Source organism: Fringilla coelebs (genome assembly GCF_963513975.1).
Source record: "Fringilla coelebs genome assembly, chromosome: 17".
Classification (NCBI taxonomy): domain Eukaryota; kingdom Metazoa; phylum Chordata; class Aves; order Passeriformes; family Fringillidae; genus Fringilla; species Fringilla coelebs.
In genome coordinates, this window is record NC_140043.1 from 9,083,229 (window position 1) to 9,103,800 (window position 20,572).

Consider the following 20,572-nt stretch of genomic DNA (forward strand, 5'->3'; position numbering starts at 1 on the left):
CCACTTCCACAAGGACACTCAGCACTGCTGTCCATAAGCCAGAGCATCCTATGGTAAAAACCACTTCAGCTCTGCCTGAGAACCCAGCTGGGAAGTAACTGGCAAATGGAGATGTCTCACTATTAGCCACAGCTGAGAACTGTCACAGGCTGAAGTGCAATGCTAACAGAAGTGCAAATACTGCCATGTGAAAGCCCTCAGTTCAATTCCATGTTTGATCTTTCCCTTCTGCTGCAACCGGTATGAATCTCAATTTCTGGGAAAGTACCAAGTTGAATTTCTCAGAGAAAAGGACAATCAAATGATGGACAAAACCAGTCTGGGGATCTGGGTCTGGGTAGGCTTCAAAACCAGCAAATAACAGATTACCTAAAGTGGGAAGTAAACCTCCAGCCTCCCAAAACCACATCAGATGGAACCCACCTTTTCCATGGCCAGATAAAATGCAATGAGCAGAGGAAGAGAAGCCTTCAGCAATGGCTGAAGGGGGCTTTTCTTATTGCTGGGTAATCTCATACACAAACAGAGTGACCATTCCTGCTAGAGCAACTCTTGGGCCTCTCTTCATTATTGCATCCCCTTCTCCTGCTGCCTGAACTATGATTTTTCCTGTGGGCTTGTGGATATCCTTTCAAGGTCAACACAGCTGAAACAACTGATAATTTCACCCCCCAGATCTTCCATACAGTTTATTCTTCTCATTGCTTCTACTCTTATCACCTCCATCTCTCACTCAAGCCCACAGTTCTCAGCACTCTCTTTGACTCACAATACTCCTGACATCAAAATATTCAACCTATGTTTCAACTCCTGTGTATCCTTGTTCTCTGTAACATAATGGGCATCCTCTGTTTATCTACACAGCTTCATTCTTGGTCAAGCTACACCACCCTTCCTTTACCATTTTGTCTTTCCTTTGGTGACAGCAGACGTAACTGTGTCCTTGTGCCAAAGAAAAGTTGCTGCAAGACCATTTTCCTAATCTGTGGCTTTGCTTCCTACACAGCTTCTCACTTCCTGAATGGCAAACTAGCACTCTTTGTGTTTTGACTCTTTCACAGCTTACTTCTTCTTCCCAACGCTGACATTCAGCATTGCTGCAAACTTCCATCTCTCACTGGTCTGATTCCATCACCCCCTTGGCAAACTTTCAAATGAGCACCTCCTCACTACTCACCACTGTGCCTTTTGCTACAGAGAATAACTTCCCATTCATGGCCAGAAAGCTACCTGACTTTCCCTCTCAAATGCCTCCTAAAACATTAATACCTACACATACCCCCTTTGGATTAATGCCTACAAAATCAAAGCTGGACAACAACGAGGCTGCTGGCATACCAAACAGTGCTGCTGTTGACAGTGTCCCCCCACTCACCTGGGTCCCTTTTCCCTCATCTAATCCTTAAGCCATGAGCTGTTCTGTGTTTCCACAGCACACAGCAGGGTGGGAACCCAGCCCCAGGTGGAGGGATCACAGCCCCACCGCGCTGCTCCCCTCCCATCTATCCCAGGCTAAACTGCACCTGCTCTCCTGGGGCTGCCAACTTCCAGGCACCTCCTGGGACGCTGGGATTAGCAAACTACAGCATGGCAAGGCTGATTCACTTTGCCACAAGCACAGCCTAAGGAACTCACTGGGCTGCTGCAGAAAGTTGTGAGAAAAAAAATGACTTCAAAAGTTTTTGGCTCCACCTTGGATTTAACTTTGCCTGTCTCAGAAGTTGCTTGCTATAGCTTCAACACAAACTACAGAATGAATATACAGTAAATACTGACTGAACTTACAAATACAGTTCCATTTTTTGCACATCTTACTTAGCACCACATTAAATGAAGAATGCTTGATATCTAACCCCTGATTTGGAGAGCTCACTTACATGGCGGGGCCATGTAATTAAGCTGACAACCCACAATTTCACACAGAGCAGACAGAAGTCCAAGACTGAAAGAACATGAACACTTTTAAAGAAAGAAACAGGCGCCTTTTAAATGCAATCTTGAACACTGTTATTAAAAAAATGAGAGCAACATTTTGGAGTAACGAGCAGAGATTACTCATTCCCTTGTTTTACACAAGTTGACTTTTGGCTTTCTGCAGAACACCATTTAACAGAGCACATTACCAAGCTGCTAGCCACTTTTCACAGTGATGCTAAAGCAGGTAAGAGACAATAAGTGGAACTGTTGATGGTTTATATTACTCTATTATGTTAATGTTCACTAAAGTATGCCATAAGCTCTCTCATTACATGTGTATAAACCAATTCTCTGTGGTGTTATTCCTGTGCTAAATGCTATAACTACATAAATCTTGAATTAATGGAGACTTTATAGTTCCTGAAAATGAAGGGTAATTGCTATCTGTTAATGCTGTTGTTGCTATTAAAGGAAGTATATATTTTCAGTAACAATGTTTATGGACCGTGAGCTTCACATCTCAGCTAGTGCACGGAGAAGAGACAGTGTAATACAAGCATCAGACTGACTCCCTTTCTCTCCCTCCTCCCTCTCAAAAAGCACAGTATCATTTCCACAGCTTCAGCAAGCAGCACTGCAACCCTCCCCACAGCTGCAGAGCCCGGACCAATGTCCTTCACTGAGCACAGAGTACAGAAACAGGATTTGCATTTCCATCTCGGGGAGCGCATGATTTGCTAAGTTTCTCGCTTGGTTAAATGGCTGGACAGCTCACTTTATTAGTTTGGGTATCTCAAACAGTTCTGTGAGAAGCACATGGTGACAGAATGATAGGTGTGAGAAAGTATCATCCCACTTACTTCCTCTGAGATTTCAGCAGTGATGCAGAAGTGAAAGGCTATACTTGGCCAGAGACAGTTCTCAGAAAGTAGATGGGATTGACAAGTCCCCTGCCTTGAGCTCCTCTTCTCCAATTATTAAAAACAGCAGCGCAATGTTTGGAAACACTCACAATCTGCTGTGAAACTGTACCTTGCACTAAAGTAATGGCTCCTCTTTCTGATACACTGTACATGTGACTGACTATGCTCAATTGCTTTTCTCCCCTGGAGCCCTGCGCAAGGAAAAAAACCAAACCATCAGGAGTGTGTTTATATTTTACAATGCAGTGAAGGTAAAACCTTAATTTTACCCTAACATCTATGTTTGAAAACATTAGGAGCTCAATAGCCCATACACCCATGAACAAAATAAATAGTGGATAATTGCTAGCATGGTACAGAGAGAGAAGTAGGAGGTGGAAAATTTCAGTTTTGCTTCTAGCTCAGTCGCTGACTCAGTTTGTACTTGAACACAAACTTTTTTTGTCTGCCTTCCTCGTGAGTTTTATGCAGGCAACACTGACCCGCTGTTTATGACTAACAAAAAATGTTATGCAAATCAAAAGTACATTAGTAATTCCTGCCCTGCCCTTCCTTAGTGCCAGCATGTGTAGGTGTACCTTGAAAAAGCTGGTTCTTGCTGACCAGGCAGCATTGCTCTGCAGCAGTGGGGAAAGAAGCCAATCCATCACGTAATTTGGGAAGGCTGGTGCTGGGCTAGGCACTGTGCTGAATCCTCCACCTGGCTGCAACAGCCTGGAGCATTAGCAGGAGACACATTTTGCCATCACAGGGAGCAGGAAAATGAGTGTGGTCCCTCAGGACAGTTGCACCAAAATTTTTACAGCTCTTGGTTGCATCAGTCAGGTTAAGTTTTAGCCAAACACTGAGTGAGTTTCCAGGGGAGTGCAGAATGTCAGGTATCAACAGAGCGAGCCAGGCTGCCCCTGTGCTCCCCAACTGCAAGGCAATGTTGCAAATACATTATCCCCATGAAAGGTTTGAAGCATCTTCACTTCAACCCTGGTGAGTTTATGTGCATGTGCCCACATCTTTGCTGACAAGAAAAACAACCCCACTTGATTCCAGAGACCTATTTAACAGGACTGTGTCATGTTTCACATCTCTGCAGATCAGGCAAGAGATAGAAAGATGATGATCTTGTGCTGCTCTCCTTATGAAGAAAAGAATTGTTATTATTAAGGCAGAGTCATCTTAAGGAGAAGGTAGCTGGGAAATAGGTGAGCCTAGAAAGTCAAATTACAGTTACAGAAATGTAAAGAAATGTCATATTAATGGCAAGGAACACTATAATAGCCTTTCATTTGCTGTAAAGGACAGCAAGTTACCAGCCAAACACAATGCAGCTTCCTCTGAAGGTAACCTCAGATCCCACATTCTGAAAGCTAATCAATGTTGTTCAGATTTCAATTTCTTCTCTACAAGGTGAAGTCAAACCTAATCTAACAAACGTCAGTCTCAGATGTAATGCCGCTAGCTGGGTCTACCAGTGTAATTTAGATAATCATTAATAGCATAGCTGTATAATAAAACTACATGTCACTTACAACTTCATCTGAGGTTTGACTGGCAGATCTTTAAACAGTTTTCTAAGTGATTGCTTTTACTTCCTTTGATTGGGCAGTCTGAGAAACGTTTTAACCCCATGGTATCTAAGCTTTTAGGGAACAATATTTCACCCTCACCACCCCTGCTGTCAGCTCTGCTGCTGTGTAACCTTGTAAGAAAAAGAACTTGGGGAGAGGGGTGGTTTCAGTAAGAGACTTTATACATATATACTCAAATAAATTTAAAATAATATAAAATAAAATATGTACAGTATCTTTCATTCAACACACGATTTAAATGTTTCTCTTCAATCAAGCTGTCGTCTTAAAACACAGCTTGCCATACTCCAAGAATATTTAGTATCTCATGTTATTTTTAAAAGAAGAAGTTGAAGGAACCCTAGTGTTTCTAAAGCTCCAACAGTACTAACAAAAAGCTTTCAGAGTAGTCTCTTGAACTCATGGTAACCTCGGCTGCAGCCGGGTGTGCTGCTGAGGACACAGGGCTACCTGAAGTCAGCCTTTACTTGTGTAATGCTGATCCAGGAGAAAACTCTGTGCCACAGCTTCTCATCAATGAATGCAAGAGACTGGACAGCCAAAATGTAAGAAAGATTTGATGAAGAGCTGACCTGAGACTGACAGGTTTGATCTGCCAGAAGCTGGCACGGAATACCCAAGTCTTTTATATATTTGATGTTCAAAAGCATGGTGCCACTGGCACTACACAGTGGGACTTGTCTGTTTTCCTTGCAGAGGTGAACAAGAAATCCCCATGCACAAACTACAACCTTTCAATGACCAACCTCAGTATTCAAAAGAAGGTCAGAAAAATCATTGCTCTGTGATAAATATGCATGCAACATGACAAAACACTCCTTGACAGTTACCACACTGCCTTGGGAGGGCAGGTCCCATCTTCTACCTGATTACAAAGCTGACATCTTCAAAGGTTACTATATATAAAATATTGGCTCCTGACAAGTTATCAGTGGAAACTTCCTCTGAAACAGCACTAATGCTGTAACTCAGGTCTCACAAAATGCTCACATAATAATCAATAAAGACTATTATGTTAACAGGACTCTCTTTCCTCTAAATAGAAGCTAGCGAAGATCACAGAGTTGCTGATCTGATGATTTTTCATTCAATTGTAGATATTTTTAAATTTGACATGAAGACTGGAGGAAAATGTTATTTTCAAATTCGTTCTTATTTTGAGTATCAGGGAATTTCCAAGCATATGAAATATGAAAATTCAGTCTTACCTTATCGTCAATATCGCTCTCGCTGTCACACTGTGGATTAGAGAGAGAGAAAAAAAGATTTTGAGAAACACCTTTATGTATAGGGATCTTTTGCATCATCCTCTTAAATCTTTAGGATAGCTGTTTATGATGTTCACAGTTCAATGAAACACACTTCTGATGGCTGCAGTAATGCCTTTTACATTGCTAGCATAAACCAGACAAAGCCAGATCCTCTCTTATACAAATTTATCGTGTACTCTTTCTTGGATGGGGGAAAGCAAACTTGAAACAAAAAAGACAATCAGTGATCCATTATAACAACCACTGTAACACGAGTACCACAACAAAAAGCATGCCTTTTTATCATCCCAAATCATGGAATATATAGTAACAGTTTTGCATTGCTTCACCTTGATAAGCACTTTGTCATCTAACAAGGAAACTGTGAAACTGGCAATCAATTTCTAATTTAATGAGTGGTACCAAGAATAGTAATTAAAATACATCATAAATTCTGGTACATTTTTTAGTTTGAATGAGATCACGATCCCAGGAGGAAGTGTTTACTTAAAGAGTTTTGGAGTGCAATCTCTTTCAGGCTCTGAAAATGAAATGCTGTATTTTCACAGCACAAATGATGGAAAGATAACTTGAGCACTGAACATTTCAGGACAGGCACATCTTGCTGGCTGGAGTTCAGAAAGATTTACAGTTGGGAGCAGCAGTAAATCCCTTGGTGCTTGTTATGCTGACAGAAGTGGTCAGTGTGTTCTGTAGCCTTGGTGGCCAATATGAATTTTCTCCTTCAGCCAACTGCTGATGGGGATGGCCTGGTGGGTTTCTGTAACTGGCATCACCCTACAGAATTCACTGGGTCATCAAGAGGGGACTCTGCAAGCCAGCAGTGACAACCTCCAAACGTGGAAATGGTCCATGAGAACACACATGATTTGGTGTCATGAATGTAAAAGGAGGAATAGAACTGTTGGGTCGTTTTGTCCAGATTTCCTCCTGGAGTGGGGAAGAGGGATCTTTCCTGTCACATTCTTTTATCCTCAAGTCACACAGCAGAAATTTCAGCTGTTACATTCTTAATTTTCTGCTGATTTATGAGAGAATATTTGATCTCTTCTTCTTCTATTTGAACCTTTTCTTTTTAAATTCTCTGGAACACACCAAGCACACAAACATGCCCAATATATTGGGAGGAATCTCCCACAGTGATTCTTCAGTGAAGAGTGTTCAGCTTCCCAACTGACACCTTATTCCCATTTTACTGCAGTGAAAATGCAGCTTGGTTTAAGGATTCTGTTTTTCTATAGTCTTGACTAAGCAGAACTCTTTTTCTTTCAACAGGAAACCCTTTTACACTGCCCCACATGATCCATGTTTTTCACAGAGAAATCTGACTGTTTAGCAGGATGTGCACAGATCTAATTGTATGTGTAACCATTCTGGAAAAGAAAGAACCTGAAGAAAAATGGAAGAAGTCATAGGACACTGCCTTGCAGGGGCCAGGAGCTGAGTGGGCAAGTTCTACAGGGAAAACCAGAGCTACTACCATCAAACTGCACAAAGTCCCAGCCAACTGCTTTGTAGTAGGCAAGAACATCAGGCAGCCATGTCTTTAGTAAATACCTTGCCATAAGCCATTTGTGCCTTTTTTGTGACTTTTATTCCGTCACTGACCTTTATGAAAATTATTATATAAAACACAGTTTCTGGTTTTTTTTTCACAAACCAAAAGCAAAATCAATCCTGATAAATCACCATGAGCAGCCATCTGCTGACTTCCCCAAACCACAAACAATTAGAAGTGCCTGCTCTGGGCTTGGAATGGGACTAATTGTCCATCACATTGAGACATGATGAGACAGGTTTGCTGGGCAAAGGCTGCCCCAGTACCTGCTGCATCTGTGCCTGCCCAGGACAGCGATAACTCACGCTGACAGAGCAACACATTCATCACAGCTGAGCTGGGCTGGGGGGAGATGCAGCCACAGCAATCCACTTCTTATTATTTACATGCTCCTGAGAAACACTGGCTGAGGGGAGGGAGCCTTTCACCTCACCCAGGGGGAGCTCAAATCAAGCCCTAATGCTACAGGGACTGTGCATTCCCCCAAATTATTGGCATAATGGAGTGGGTCACAAGGACCTTGTTATTTTACCCTTTAAAGCCTGTCTACACTGAAGTATCCTAAGTTACCATTTTAATCTTGGTGCTCATTCACATGAACACTCATATTTTAGAGGGAGAATATTTTAATCTTCACATGAACGCTCATATTTTAGAGGGAGAATATTTTAATCTTCACATGAACGCTCATATTTTAGAGGGAGAATATTTTGACTCTGTGATTCATCGTTCAGACTAAAGCATGTTACAGCAGAATTACACCTATTGCAAGAATGGCATAAAAATAAGTAAGGACACTCAGCCATGGGTTTCTTCTTGGGCAATATCAACACAAATTTCAATTCCAACAGGGGCTTAAAAATTATACACTGCAGCAATAAAATAACCAAATAAATTAAACTTTGAGATCCATTGACTAGAAAGCATTCAAAATTATCACTAAATCTCAGATACTTTTGCCTATGAGTCCTGGCTCAATAAAACCTCAGTACTGTAAGCATTACCAAATTTAGAAAAATATTCAAGATGTAAACAATTTTTTTGAACTTTAGTAACCATTATTATTCAAATACAAGGTAGTATTTTAGTCTTCTCTGGTTTTGTAACAAAACCTAATTCTTACTGCATTATGACACTACAAAAAAAGACAAGAGGGTTTTTCTTGTTGAAAACAGATTTTACCTCCAAAATTTCTATACCTATAATGAGTATAAAAGCCTTACAGATGGTTTACATTACTAAAAGGTGCAGAACTGCTTTATTTAGGCGCCTAATTTTGCTTTGTACCAATATGCAACTTTGTCTCATCTAGATAAGTGAAAGTTGCAAAAAGCCAGTGAACCATCAAATCCACATGCTAGATTTTATAAACAGACATATGAATGAAGCAAACATCTGCTCTCTGAGGATACATTTTTCCCCATTCAGGATCTGTAAAGACTTCATAATTAATTGCTTTTAAAATGGAAAAGACAGCAAAGAATTTTGTTTCATTTTAGCTTACATCTTCCTTACTTTAATCATGATTGCATCAGTCTGGAAACTGCAGAAGGCAGCAGGGCTGTGGATGTGAATGTGGCTCCGTGTGGACACAGAGCCTCCTGTGAAGCTGTGACTGCAAGATGAGTGGTTTGAAAACTGCATTTGTGGCAGTGAGTTGCCCAATTTCTTGTTTGCCTTGTGCAAGCAAATCCTCTGCCCCCTCTGTAGGATCACTCACGCACACTCTGTCCCTTCTATTGGCTCCTACCTGGCTTTAAACCCCCAAAACACTTATCTTAATCCACGTGAGAATGTTCAAAACTGGCCTACAGGATCAGAGATCGTGGGGAAGAATCAACACATTGATATTTATAAAATTTGGATTTCTGCTTAATGTACAAGAAAATAAAAACTCGAGACTCATGGCTACCAACCTATGCTAACCTCCCACTGACCCCTGAAGAAAACATAACCAGCTTTGGTGGAAAAGCCCCCAAGCTTCAGAATTCCCACAGGTTTTCTTAGTTTCATGTAAAAGGAACAGGCTCCCACCCTTGCACCAAGAAACAGGAACCCAGGGGCTGCTGAACGAGCAACAGCGCAGAAAAACCAAGGCCAGCAAAACCAGACGGGTCCAGACAGAGCAGTGAAAAGCAGAAGCACTGCTGACCCCTGTCCCCTGTGCATGTTGAAAAGCCCCAGTTTGGAAGGGCTGGTTCAGTTTTTGTGGGAACTCCTTCAGCCTCACACGCCCGCTCTCCCCCAGCCTCCTCCTCCTCAGCCCTGCCTGCAGAGCCCCGGCTCAGCACAGAGGCTGAGGCAGGGACCTTCCATCCCTGGGATGCTGGGATGAATAATGCAGTCATGGGAGAAACTCTGCTTTGGCCACAGAGGGGTTTCTGTGCATTAAAAGCCAACTTATCCCCAGTGAGGAGGAGGAGGAGGAGGCCATGCTGCGAAGGCTGAGGCCACCACCCGGCCAGGCTCACCTCCCACGCTGCTGTTGTTGAGGGACAAAAGCCCTTGTCAAAACAAAAAAAAAGTTAAAGAAAATGTGGAGAATGGCAACTGTTGAAAGCAACGGGGGCTCATTGAAAGACAAAAGCCTCAATTACCTGGATTTTTCTAAAGTCCTGTTAACACTCCTGGTCTATAAGCAGGACTGTAAACAGCCATTGTAAGGGGTTCATAAAGGCTCCTAAGGGGATTATTCACTGGGTTGTGCCAATTGCACCTCAATTCCACCAAGAATGTTTGCAAAGGCGACCCCTAATTGCACGGCTTTTTGGAAACAATTTCTTGCAGTGCCAGATTCCAGTCAGAAGGAAGGCTCCCATGAGGTGAGGCTCAGCAGGACAACACCAAACTCAGGAATCACAGATGGAGCACCCATGTGTGTTGACTGGGCCCTGTAGTTTCTCATTTTTTGATCCCTAGGGTGAATCTCTCTTTTCAAGGCTCCTCTCCCTCATGGCTTTCCAACCAGGCAAGGAGCTGTGATGTGTTCCATGACCTCCTACAAACCACCTCAAGAGGGGACAAAGATGGACTTACAGCTACTGTACAACAGGCAACAGCATATTTGGCAAAGGACCTTCTCTTACCATTAGACTGGCATTGAGCTCCTTGCAAGCTGTATTAAAACTGTACTGTGATTCTCACTGTTTTCTGGTGGGTTTAGGAATCAGGAGAATGTCCTTCGACTCTTTTCTTACCCCCAGTGTTTTAACTACTACATCATCCAGCTTTTCCTCACATAATAAAAACTCTGCATTGATTAACTGACATCACATAGTCATGTGAAGTGTCTCATAGCAGGAATAAGAGCTTCAAGAAATGGAAACAAAACCAACCAAGTCTCCTAACACTGCAACAAGACTGGCAATACCTGGATGCTATGTCATGATGGGTGCAGAGAAATACAGTTATTTCAAATGGAGCCACTTCCTCCAAGCTTTTGAGAAGTCACCTCAGCTTATCCACACAAACATGGTTATCTCCTACTTCACCCAAACCCAGTGGTTTTTGATTTAGTTTGTGCCTACACAGTCCCAAGACTGTGGGACCTGTTGTGCCAGACACTGCACAGCACAGGAGTTACTGCCCAGACAGGCTTGTTTTATTCCTCTCCACATAAACACACATACCTATAGATATTATTTATATTATGATCAAGCAGAGGGTGATAGACATCTAAGCTAGCCATGTGAAGAAACAGATCCCAGCCCGGAGGGACCTGCAATCTAAGCAGTCTACCGGCAACTAGAGCTGTCTGGGGAAGGGCAAGAGAGGAGAGGAGGCAAAAATATTAAATATACTGCCTATAACATCACAATGAAAGCTGGCAGGGTAGAGTATGTACGTGGAAAGTTGCACAGAATATCTGAACAGGGCAGACTCCTATGCAGCCTGCACACCCACAGCCATGTCACCGCTATCTTATTATTTCCAACCATATTCAGTTACTGAATTTTCTTTTAATAGCGAGACTTGGGGAAGTACTAAGCTTAAATCCCAGGTTGTGAAGGTTTCTTTTAAAGGCTGGAGTAAAATCAAGCCTGTTTTTGGAGCCCTCCCTTCTCGGTGCCCTCTGAGCTGACTTCCCCGGAGCAGCGGCGGCGCGCACGGATGCGCGCTTGGGTGTGCAGGGGAGGGTGTTGTTTCCTATTAAGTCTGGCATCAGATTCATGTCTGCAGGGGCTTGCTTAAGATGATAGGAAGAGAGAGTTTTATCATGAGCCAGACTGACAGAAAAGCTTGCTAATGGGACTTGAGGCATACACAGGAAAGAAAGTGCCAAAACATTAAGCTACCGCCAAGTGTCAGAGGGCCACTGATTTATTGCAGCAATTTTGCCACTGTGTCCTTTATAAGGTCCCACAAGTCCTTCCTCCTGGCAAGAAGCTGTGAGCTGCTGCAGCTCGGGGAGAAGTTTAGATCCAGAGCACAGAAAGTGTCCAAGCGAAAGGCGGGGGCCGGGGGGAGGACGGAAATCGAATGTTGACTTGAACTTGCCCCAGGCAGCAGAGTCCTCTTAGCTCCACTGCCTCCCTGACAGCTTGATGAAATGAGTCAGGGCCTCCCCATGGCTAGACCAGCTCAGGCTTCCAAGTGCCGGGGTAGAGCTGTAAGAAACAGATTGAGCCTCAGGGCAGCAATTTTTTTTTTTTTTCCCTTTCTCTCCTCAGCATTTGGCTGGGGGAAGGGGGAGGTTATGAGCACTACAGATGTATAGGCTGAGCCTTTGTCTGCAGAGGGGGAGGGCGAGGGGGAGAGAGAAGAACAGCAAGAGAGTATTAGCTATGGCAGCTGAGAATAGCCCAGAGCACTATAACTAATTTTGAGGGGCAGTGATGCATTGTATGGGCTATGTGCTGTTTGGTCTGAGGGGGCCCCTGTTGTGAAGCAGCAATCAAGAGGACATTTTGTTAAGTGACCAACAGCTGTCATCTGCAAGCCTGGAGTGGGGAAGGAGGGAGCAAGGGGAAGGGAAAAGGGGAAAGGGAAAAAAAAAGCATTTGTCCCTTGGAGGCAGAGCACATTAATCCACCAATCTGCCACAGCTTTAACTCTAAACGTGCTTGGTGCCTCCAAAGACTGGAGCTCCACTCCATCAGCCACCTGGAGAGATGGGCACCTCCTGCCCTGCTCCAGCCTGCCGGATGCAGGGAGCTTCTCTACCTCTGTGGGTTGAGAAACTGACGCTAAAAATACTGTTTAAGTCTCTTTTCATTCCATAAAATTGAGTTGATCTGCTGCAGCTTAGGGTCAATCCCTCAAGGACTGTTTTTCCCCCCTTCCCTTTTTCATAGCACTCATAAATTAATCAGGAAGACCCTGACTAAGTCATTTCATGCTGTACAACATAAAAGAAAGTCCCCTGATGATCCATGCAAGGATCTATTAAAAGCGGGAGGAGGGAGGGAGGAAGGGTTAGGGAAGAGGGAGAAAAGGGAGGGGGGGAAGGAAAAAATCTCAACCTTTTTGATATTTTAGGATAAAAGCTGGAGGACTTTGTTACGAATTCTAGCCAACATCAAAACACCTTAAATAATTCAAAGAACATGTTAAAGGGAAGAAACTGAATGTTGCTCTGATGTTCAGTTGATGCAACGCAGAATATTACCCAAAACAGCACAGCCTGTTAAGGGAGACAGCAGCCTTGAGCATTTCAGTTCTTTAGAAAAATGTCAGAACCTGTAAAAATCATAATTTCCAGCAACTTTTTTTTTTTTTTTTTTTTTTTTTTTGCATGATATAAACTCAGCGAGACTGAAATGTAGGTTTCTGACAAGCTGTTAACAAGACAACTTTAGAAATCTGTCTGGAGCTCTCAGGGAGATGGGCTGCCATTTCACTGCTTCGAAGAAGTTCATGACATGACAAGCAAAAATCAGGGAACAGAGACCTAAAAACCACGGTGTAATTTTCATTTGCTTCTGTCGTGAAAGAATTCAAGCAGAAATATTAGAAGGCTGCACAACTAAAAAAGCCAGGAACTGGAAAATCATTGCTGTGGTTTGACAAGCACATCTTTTATGCTGAAAATGGTTTCCTTATTATTATACCTATACACAGGAAAGCACTTTGGAGAAAAAGGGATGATCACAAATTATTCCTTGAGATCTACAAAATAAGATCTACAGCTGCCTGCTTTCCAGCCAAGTCTAAAAATTACCTAGTTCAAGGGAGAGAGTGACCAACCCATCTCGAAAAAGCTGTAAGAGCCACCAGATTTCTCTTCATTTCCCACATCCTTGCCCTTCCCCCCCAATAGGAAAGGTAAAAAGATCTTTCCATAGTGCAGACTTTTACTGGAGCCTACACAGATGGATGTTGCTACCTAAATGCTTCATAAAGGCACATTCATTAAAAATAGAAAAGTCAGCATCCAATGCCATCGACACACAGGAGTTTGGTACCACACTCAGGAGAGGCCTCCTGGCTGGTTTACCATATTACACCTCCTGCTTCAGGCCTAAATATACCAGTAGAGTGCATTGCCATAATTTTTGGATGAATTCATGATGCTCTTTCCAGAATCAATCTATTCTACTCAATGGTCAGTAAAAAGTAGATCAATCAATCGATCGATCGATCAATGTACCTATCTATCCCCTTATAGTACACTTCTTTCAATATATAGTTTCCCTCACTTTCTCTTTCACTATTTGGACTTAATTCTAAGTATGTAATGGTAGGCTGATGCAGCTGCCTGGAAGTCAATTTACTGACTGTGATTGACTCATTATCTATGGTTGCAGAATCTCAGCACCCTTGGGAAAGCTTGGGAAACCCAACATACAATTTTATACTTAATTTCAGCCCGTATTTCCCAAGAAGGAGAGTGATGGGACAATGCAGGAGGTAATTTCCACTCGTACTGTCTACGACTACACCAAAGGGTAATGTGAATTATGGACCACACTTAGGCCAGCGTTTGCAGGGATCACACAAATCACAATCTGAAGCTTTTTCACCTCTTTCCTGTCTCTCCTTGTTTCCACACCATCTCTGGTGGTGCACCCACAGCCACACTTGGGTAATTGAAAGAAGAGTGCACACAGAGTTGAGTGGTTGATGCTGCATTTCACCAATTTACCAAACAGAGGAAACTCTGACAAGAAAAGGGATGCAGCCTGCTTCTCTTCTGAAGTGCTCACAAGCTCCTTTCACTCTTCCCTGGCTTGGGCATTGTGTCACCTGTCACTCATTTCCTTTTCATTAGACAGACACTCTTGGAAACATTACAGAAGCTGTATATGGGTTTTCACTAAGGAACCAAAGAAACACCCATTACTTTCTAATTCTCTAGTTTTAGGCTATGACTAACACCGTGTGCTTGTAAGAGATGTCTTGCCTTGCTGCCTCCCCTTTACCACAAGCCTCCTGGCTCACCTGGACCCCTGCCCCAGCTGCTTTGGTCCCTCATGCTCTCCTGGGAAGAGCAGAAACCAAGATGGGATTTGCAGTGGCTCACTGCACAGAGCAACTTTAATTTTGTTTAATGCAAGGATGCCTAGATGATACGTCCAAGAGAAGAAAAATGGCTTAAAGCCATTATTTATAACAATGAGAGGCTGCTGCTGTTTGGAGAGGGGGCTATAAGCTTTCTCTAAAATTAAGGAGTTCAGGACTTAATATGGATATAGACAAAAGCCACTTTAACCATAATGATCTGTCTAGTAATTCCCCATTTACTATAAACATCAGTTTTCTTCTATTTGGATTGCAAATCTAGTCTATTGCTCTGCCATGTCCACGTCACTGTGGAGTCACCAGAAACTACTGGGCCAGTACAAAACAACAGAATTTGTTAAAGAACTCTCCTCTAATGGAAAGCATTTAGTTATTCTCAGCTATGTGACTCCATGCTATGTGACTCTGTTTGGGAGCTCCATTTACATATTTATTTAGTAGGGAACATGCATGGCTGTCTTCCCTCCGTGCAGAACCATTATGAGCTGCAGGAAGCTGTTAGAGAGGATTTCAGCATGGAACTCAGGAGGAAAGGCATTTCCAAATACCTCCCTGTCCTGCTTAATGACAGCCACCCTCTGGAATCAGGGTGATTGATTTCTGGTTATGAAACTTGCTGTGGTTTCTTACAGCTCATTCACAGGAATGCTTATTTCATTTATACATTTAATGTCTTGGTGTATATATTTACACAGACACACTTTTTCTCATGCTGCCAACTTCCTTTCCTCCTTACTTAGAATACACCAGGTTATGCATGAACCCATCTGAGAACCCTAAAGTTCTCCCACAGGTATATCACAGCTTTTTGCATTCAAATTCAAGCTGAGGGCCCAAAAATGTCTAACATGAGCACTCAGAAGAGGGGACCAATTTTAGAACCAGAACTGACATGACTCAGGTATGAAGGCAAATCTCTTCTGTGCCTTAGGCTGGAGCTGGCAGGAGGAGTGGCTGATGCCAGGCTGAGTTCAGGTGGGTGAAGCTGGGCTGACCAGCTGCACACCTGGAAACACCCCACCACTATCCTGGTAAATAGAATATTTTAGAGCACTGTTTAATGAGGGATTCTGGCCATGGAAAACAATGTTAAAGCACCTACTGTGTTCTCAAAATACATTAATTCAGTGAAAAGAACTTCAGCTCATTCTTCACTTAATGAATATATGAAGGTTATGTGAATCAGCTGCTTTGTTTTGCCTTTAGTCACTAAAAGTCCCTGTTGCTGTCAGGGACAAGATTAACTATACTTATATATAATTAATGTAATAATTAATGTTATTTAATTCCACTGCTATTTAACTCATAGCAAGGTTTATGTTGTTGTGGGTAAAAAATATTAAGCTTACTATAGCCACCATTACTGTTTGCATTATTGAACATTAAAATTCAAATCTGGTAAAATATTTAGCACAAGAATTGAGCCATCTACAGAAGGCCTGTTCCTCCAAGGAAACCCAGAGCACGTGCCTACAGATTTCAATCACTGCTTTCAAAATAAACATTAAGGGATGGCTGCCACACTCACCACAGGTGAACTACCCTGGAACAAAGAAATTCACCAAGAGAGAAATAAAAAAGATTTTAAATGAGAAAACTAAAAACCACCTCGGCACACCCCCACACCCCCAATATCCAGCAGCTGTCATAAGCATTAATACAATGCAAATTGAGTCTACTCTTTTTCTTTCATTCCATTTAGATCTTAGAAATATTAAAGTAGATAAGTCTTGGACGTGAAGGACAAGCTTTGCCTAGGACATACATTTGGGCATCTTCACTGGAATTTAAGGAATATAGCAGAGACTTCAAGCTAATTTGATAAGAAAATAACAACTTGGTTATTCACTCTTACAGAATTATGCCACATCAAAGCTCAGCACTGATGACCACCTATATGTCTAATCCAGACTTGAGCAATTAGAGAATAAAAGAAAGAGAAAACCTCAACAGGAGAGGAAAGAAGAGAAAAAGAACATACTGAAGAGTAAAAATGGAAAAAAACAACTTAGTGCTCTGTGGACCAGTAATGAGATGGGGCTACCAACACTGCTGGGAATGGACTCTATCACCTTTCATTAGCACTAAGAGGAAATAATAATTAGCTGGAACAAGCTATTATGCATTTGTCACAGAGTCAGAACACAATGAATTATACAAACCTTTTATTTTCCAGTAAGTTATGATGAACAGAGGCAAATGTGAAATCTATTTGAAGAACTGGAAAATACCTTGACCAAGATATTTTAACCCCTCTCAGTTTGTGTGCAGTCACAGGCAAGTTTTCCTGCTCCATGGGCAGCTGTGGCACAGTGGGCTGTTCTTTTTTCACTTGTGAATGTTGCTGTATCAGCTGTGATACACCAACCAGCCACACTCAGCCATAAAATGCATAAACAGCAACTCAGGATAATGCTATTATTAGTATGTGTCCCTACTGCATATCCAATAACAACAGGGGCTTTCACAGGCTGCAGAGCAATCAGGTGTCTTTAAATATGCTTTAAAGCCTCTTCATGGAGGGAGTGAGTGAGGGAGGGGAAGTTCTTTTCAGAGCTTATGCGAAGTACTTGCACAGGTAACTGAAGGCTCAAGAGCTTCTGGGCAGCTTTTGGAAGCACAGGCTGAGAATGACAGTGCTAATAATCAATGTAATCAATGTACAGCAAAAAATATTCTTTTAAATTCACAGCTAATACTTGTTCATGAAGCAGAAGCAGTATTCAAAACAAACCACTGTGTTAGCTCAGCTGGCTAATGAATAATTGCCACAATTACAAAAACAAATCTTTGTTTTCAATTTTCAGTAAGCAGAGCTTTAGAAGAACAAACTGCTCTTGAAAGCATGATAGTTTTTTTTTTCCCTAAAAAAGGAAAGAAAGAAATCCTTCCTAGCAACTGCAATTATGATACTTTCATGTCAAATGAATTATATTCCAGAAAATAAATCTTTCTAAGATGCACAAGAGGGTTATCTGGCTCCAGTCAGACTTATGCATTACTGGTTTTATATGTTGTACTCTACTTGATTAATATAGGTAATCAAATTATACTGCCTTCCACTGTGCTCTCAAATTCAAGGCTATAATGTTTTCAATGACAAAGTTCATAGAGTTGTATAAAAATGTACCTCATGCTGTACCAGCCCTTTATTGCTGTAGTAAAACACCACTTTCAATTTAGTAATAAGTGATATAAAACAGAGTGTCTTGATTGGCAGGGTCGTATTCATTATGCAGTGCCCTACGACACAGCACAGTTCCCAGTGAAAATTTAAGGACAGAATCTCCCATAATCTCAGATGTTGATACTGAAGGGAATTAATGATTCCTTTCTCATGAGTTCTCCAAAGGAAGGAGAAGAAATTGAACAGAAACACACACACACAGAGGTGTGGATGGAAAGGAGAAAGGGGCAGGAATGGGCTCATCACAACCTCCTGGCTCTCTTGCACCAGAGCCAATCCTACACTGTTGCTTCCCACCTGGAATAAGAAAAGGGAAGAGAAAATGACATAAAAAGAGGAAGCATGACACTCAGGATAGCAGCAAATATTGGAGAAATCTTCCTGGCTCTTCCAGGGGCCTGACCAGTGACCAGAAGAAGCGATTCTGAGTGTTTAACTTGAGGGGCCTTAATGAAGTTGTGTTATCAAGTGCTCTTCACTTTATGAACATCAGGATTCTCTAAAGAGCTGTAAATTAGCCTGTCAAAACCGGTAACATCTTAACTTTGCAGCTATCTTTGAATATGTAAATTGTAACCCTTCCCTTCCTTCTTCTCCCTTCCATAAATCAGGAATAATTTACCTTATCTGTGAACAAACCAACCAATCTGTGGATTCCACAGAGGCCAAGTATTCTGGTGAGCCTTGTCATCACTGTGAACACTATCTAGAGGAGCAAGAATTATAAAGCCATTTTCTGTTGAACTAAATGGCAGAGATATTGTCAGCTGGTATCTTTTCTAAGCATGTACAGCGAGCAAATGATATGATCAGGAAAGACAACTCTTGGAGTCAGGAATTAGTGATGTTATCTCAGTTTTGTTTCCTTGGCAACTTGACCTTTCATAATTTGCCCAAAGGCAAAATATGGGCAGCATATCCCTTTCAAATCATACCTCAATAATCTTCTGATTAAAAGCATCACCAGAATGTGGCCTTGCCATAAGATGGAGAATTAACGACTCTCTACTAAATGATCCACTGATGTTGAATCTAATTTAAGTAGCCTTGCAAGAATATTTAACACTTAATGATAGGCTCTGTATTAGAGTAGGTTTAATCTAGGATGCAGCCACAGATGTCATAAGAAGGAATTAATCAGCATTGCTTCCACTAAAACAGAAATGCAAAATTGCTGAACAGAATGTATTAGAAACAGATTAAAGAACTGGGACTTAAAACATAAAAGAAAGAGAGCTGATACCACCCTCAGAGAGCTAATTTTAAATACAGGAAAACTTAATTCGCCTTTAACTGAGGAATTGGGGTGTTTGAAGTTACTAAAGAGAAGCTTGCGTTATCAAGAAGCAAAGAAAGGCAGATAGTCTTTTCCTTCATCAATTAAAAATGAAAGCCCAACCCAAATATTAATGCCTGCCTTAAAATCCCAGCAAAATGAAGTTACTGATGCTCTTGGGACTATTGCTGCATCCCACATGATGCTCTGTGCTCAACGGAGTGCTGTGAAAGTTTTATTGGTTTGAAGAACTCCTGCCTAATTTAGATAAGTTACCTTTCAGAAAAGCAAATGTTGGCAAAAGAGAAACAGACCCTATGGTTATTGAAATGTGTGCACTTGGGGGAAATAGGAAATACTGGGTTTGAAAGTTCACCCTAAATGCCCAGTACTGACAGAACTTGCCCATCCAAAAGTCTGTGCAAAGATCTTCATTACAATCAGTTGTTGTTGCATCATTCAATTCATGTTCTCCCCTGTTCTTTGAGGACCTGATGCTGCCCACAGGGTTTTTGCTGCCCAGTGTCTTTCATTACAGAAGACATGTTAAAGCATAAAGGCAGAAGGGAGCACAGAGCATCACTTCAGAGCATTCATACAGCACAAGTCATTACATTTCAGACAGTAACTCTCCTCTGTTCTTGATCTGAAGATATTCAGAGTCAATCCCCTAATCATATGAATCTTTAGAAGCACATGTCATGGATTAAAAATTGCATTCTTAAAACTTTTTAGTTACAGTTAACGGTCCTGGTAATGACATGGAAAACCTCAGTTCAGCACAATTTTCTCCTGAAAATATCAAGGTGTGTGCTGAATATTCCAATGGCCTGATTCAACAAGTCCAATTCCTGATTTAGTATCATAGCTATTAAATGGTTTTGGGCTCACTTGAGTGGCCCTTCCTTGAAAAATTATGGAACAATCTAGCTTTGGTCCCAAATTTCATTCTCAGCCTAACAGAACACACAAATAATCTCAGTGCTTGTTCCCAAATGAATGTAAAACTTATATAAAGCTTTGATCTCGATGGAAGAATCCATCAGGACTTCCCATTTGTCTCCCTAATTACTTGCTTTGATGCTCATGGCTTGCAATCAGGCATTAGTTAATGTCCTGGGGTTGCCATGGCTACCATCAGCGAAGCAGAGTGAGCCACGGCTCTGCACATCAGCCACCTTTGCTCCAGCTCTGCCTCCCTTCCCCAGCTGCTGCTCCTCCACCAGGGATGGTGGAAGGTTCTCCTGAGCTGAGCCAGAGTTAATAAAATAATTCCAGTTCACGTTACTGCAAATGTTGCTGGTAACATCCACGTCACCCTTCTCTCTGCTGCTCCTGTGCTGGAGGTCTGGAAAGCACTGAGGTGGTCAGAAGACAAGAGTGCAAGCAAGGA

At 42.0% G+C, this 20,572-nt stretch overlaps 1 protein-coding gene across 7 annotated transcripts in view; it reads right to left on the reverse strand.

The window, feature by feature from the left end:
* FBRSL1 (fibrosin like 1) overlaps nt 1-20,572 on the reverse strand; it is a 499,458-nt gene that overhangs the window by 163,492 nt on the left and 315,394 nt on the right. For all 7 annotated transcript variants that reach the window (XM_084216905.1, XM_084216907.1, XM_084216904.1 and 4 more), the window contains exon 5: nt 5,635-5,664. In XM_084216905.1, coding sequence (XP_084073031.1) covers nt 5,635-5,664 — 30 coding nt within the window. The remainder of the gene's footprint in view (nt 1-5,634; nt 5,665-20,572) is intronic.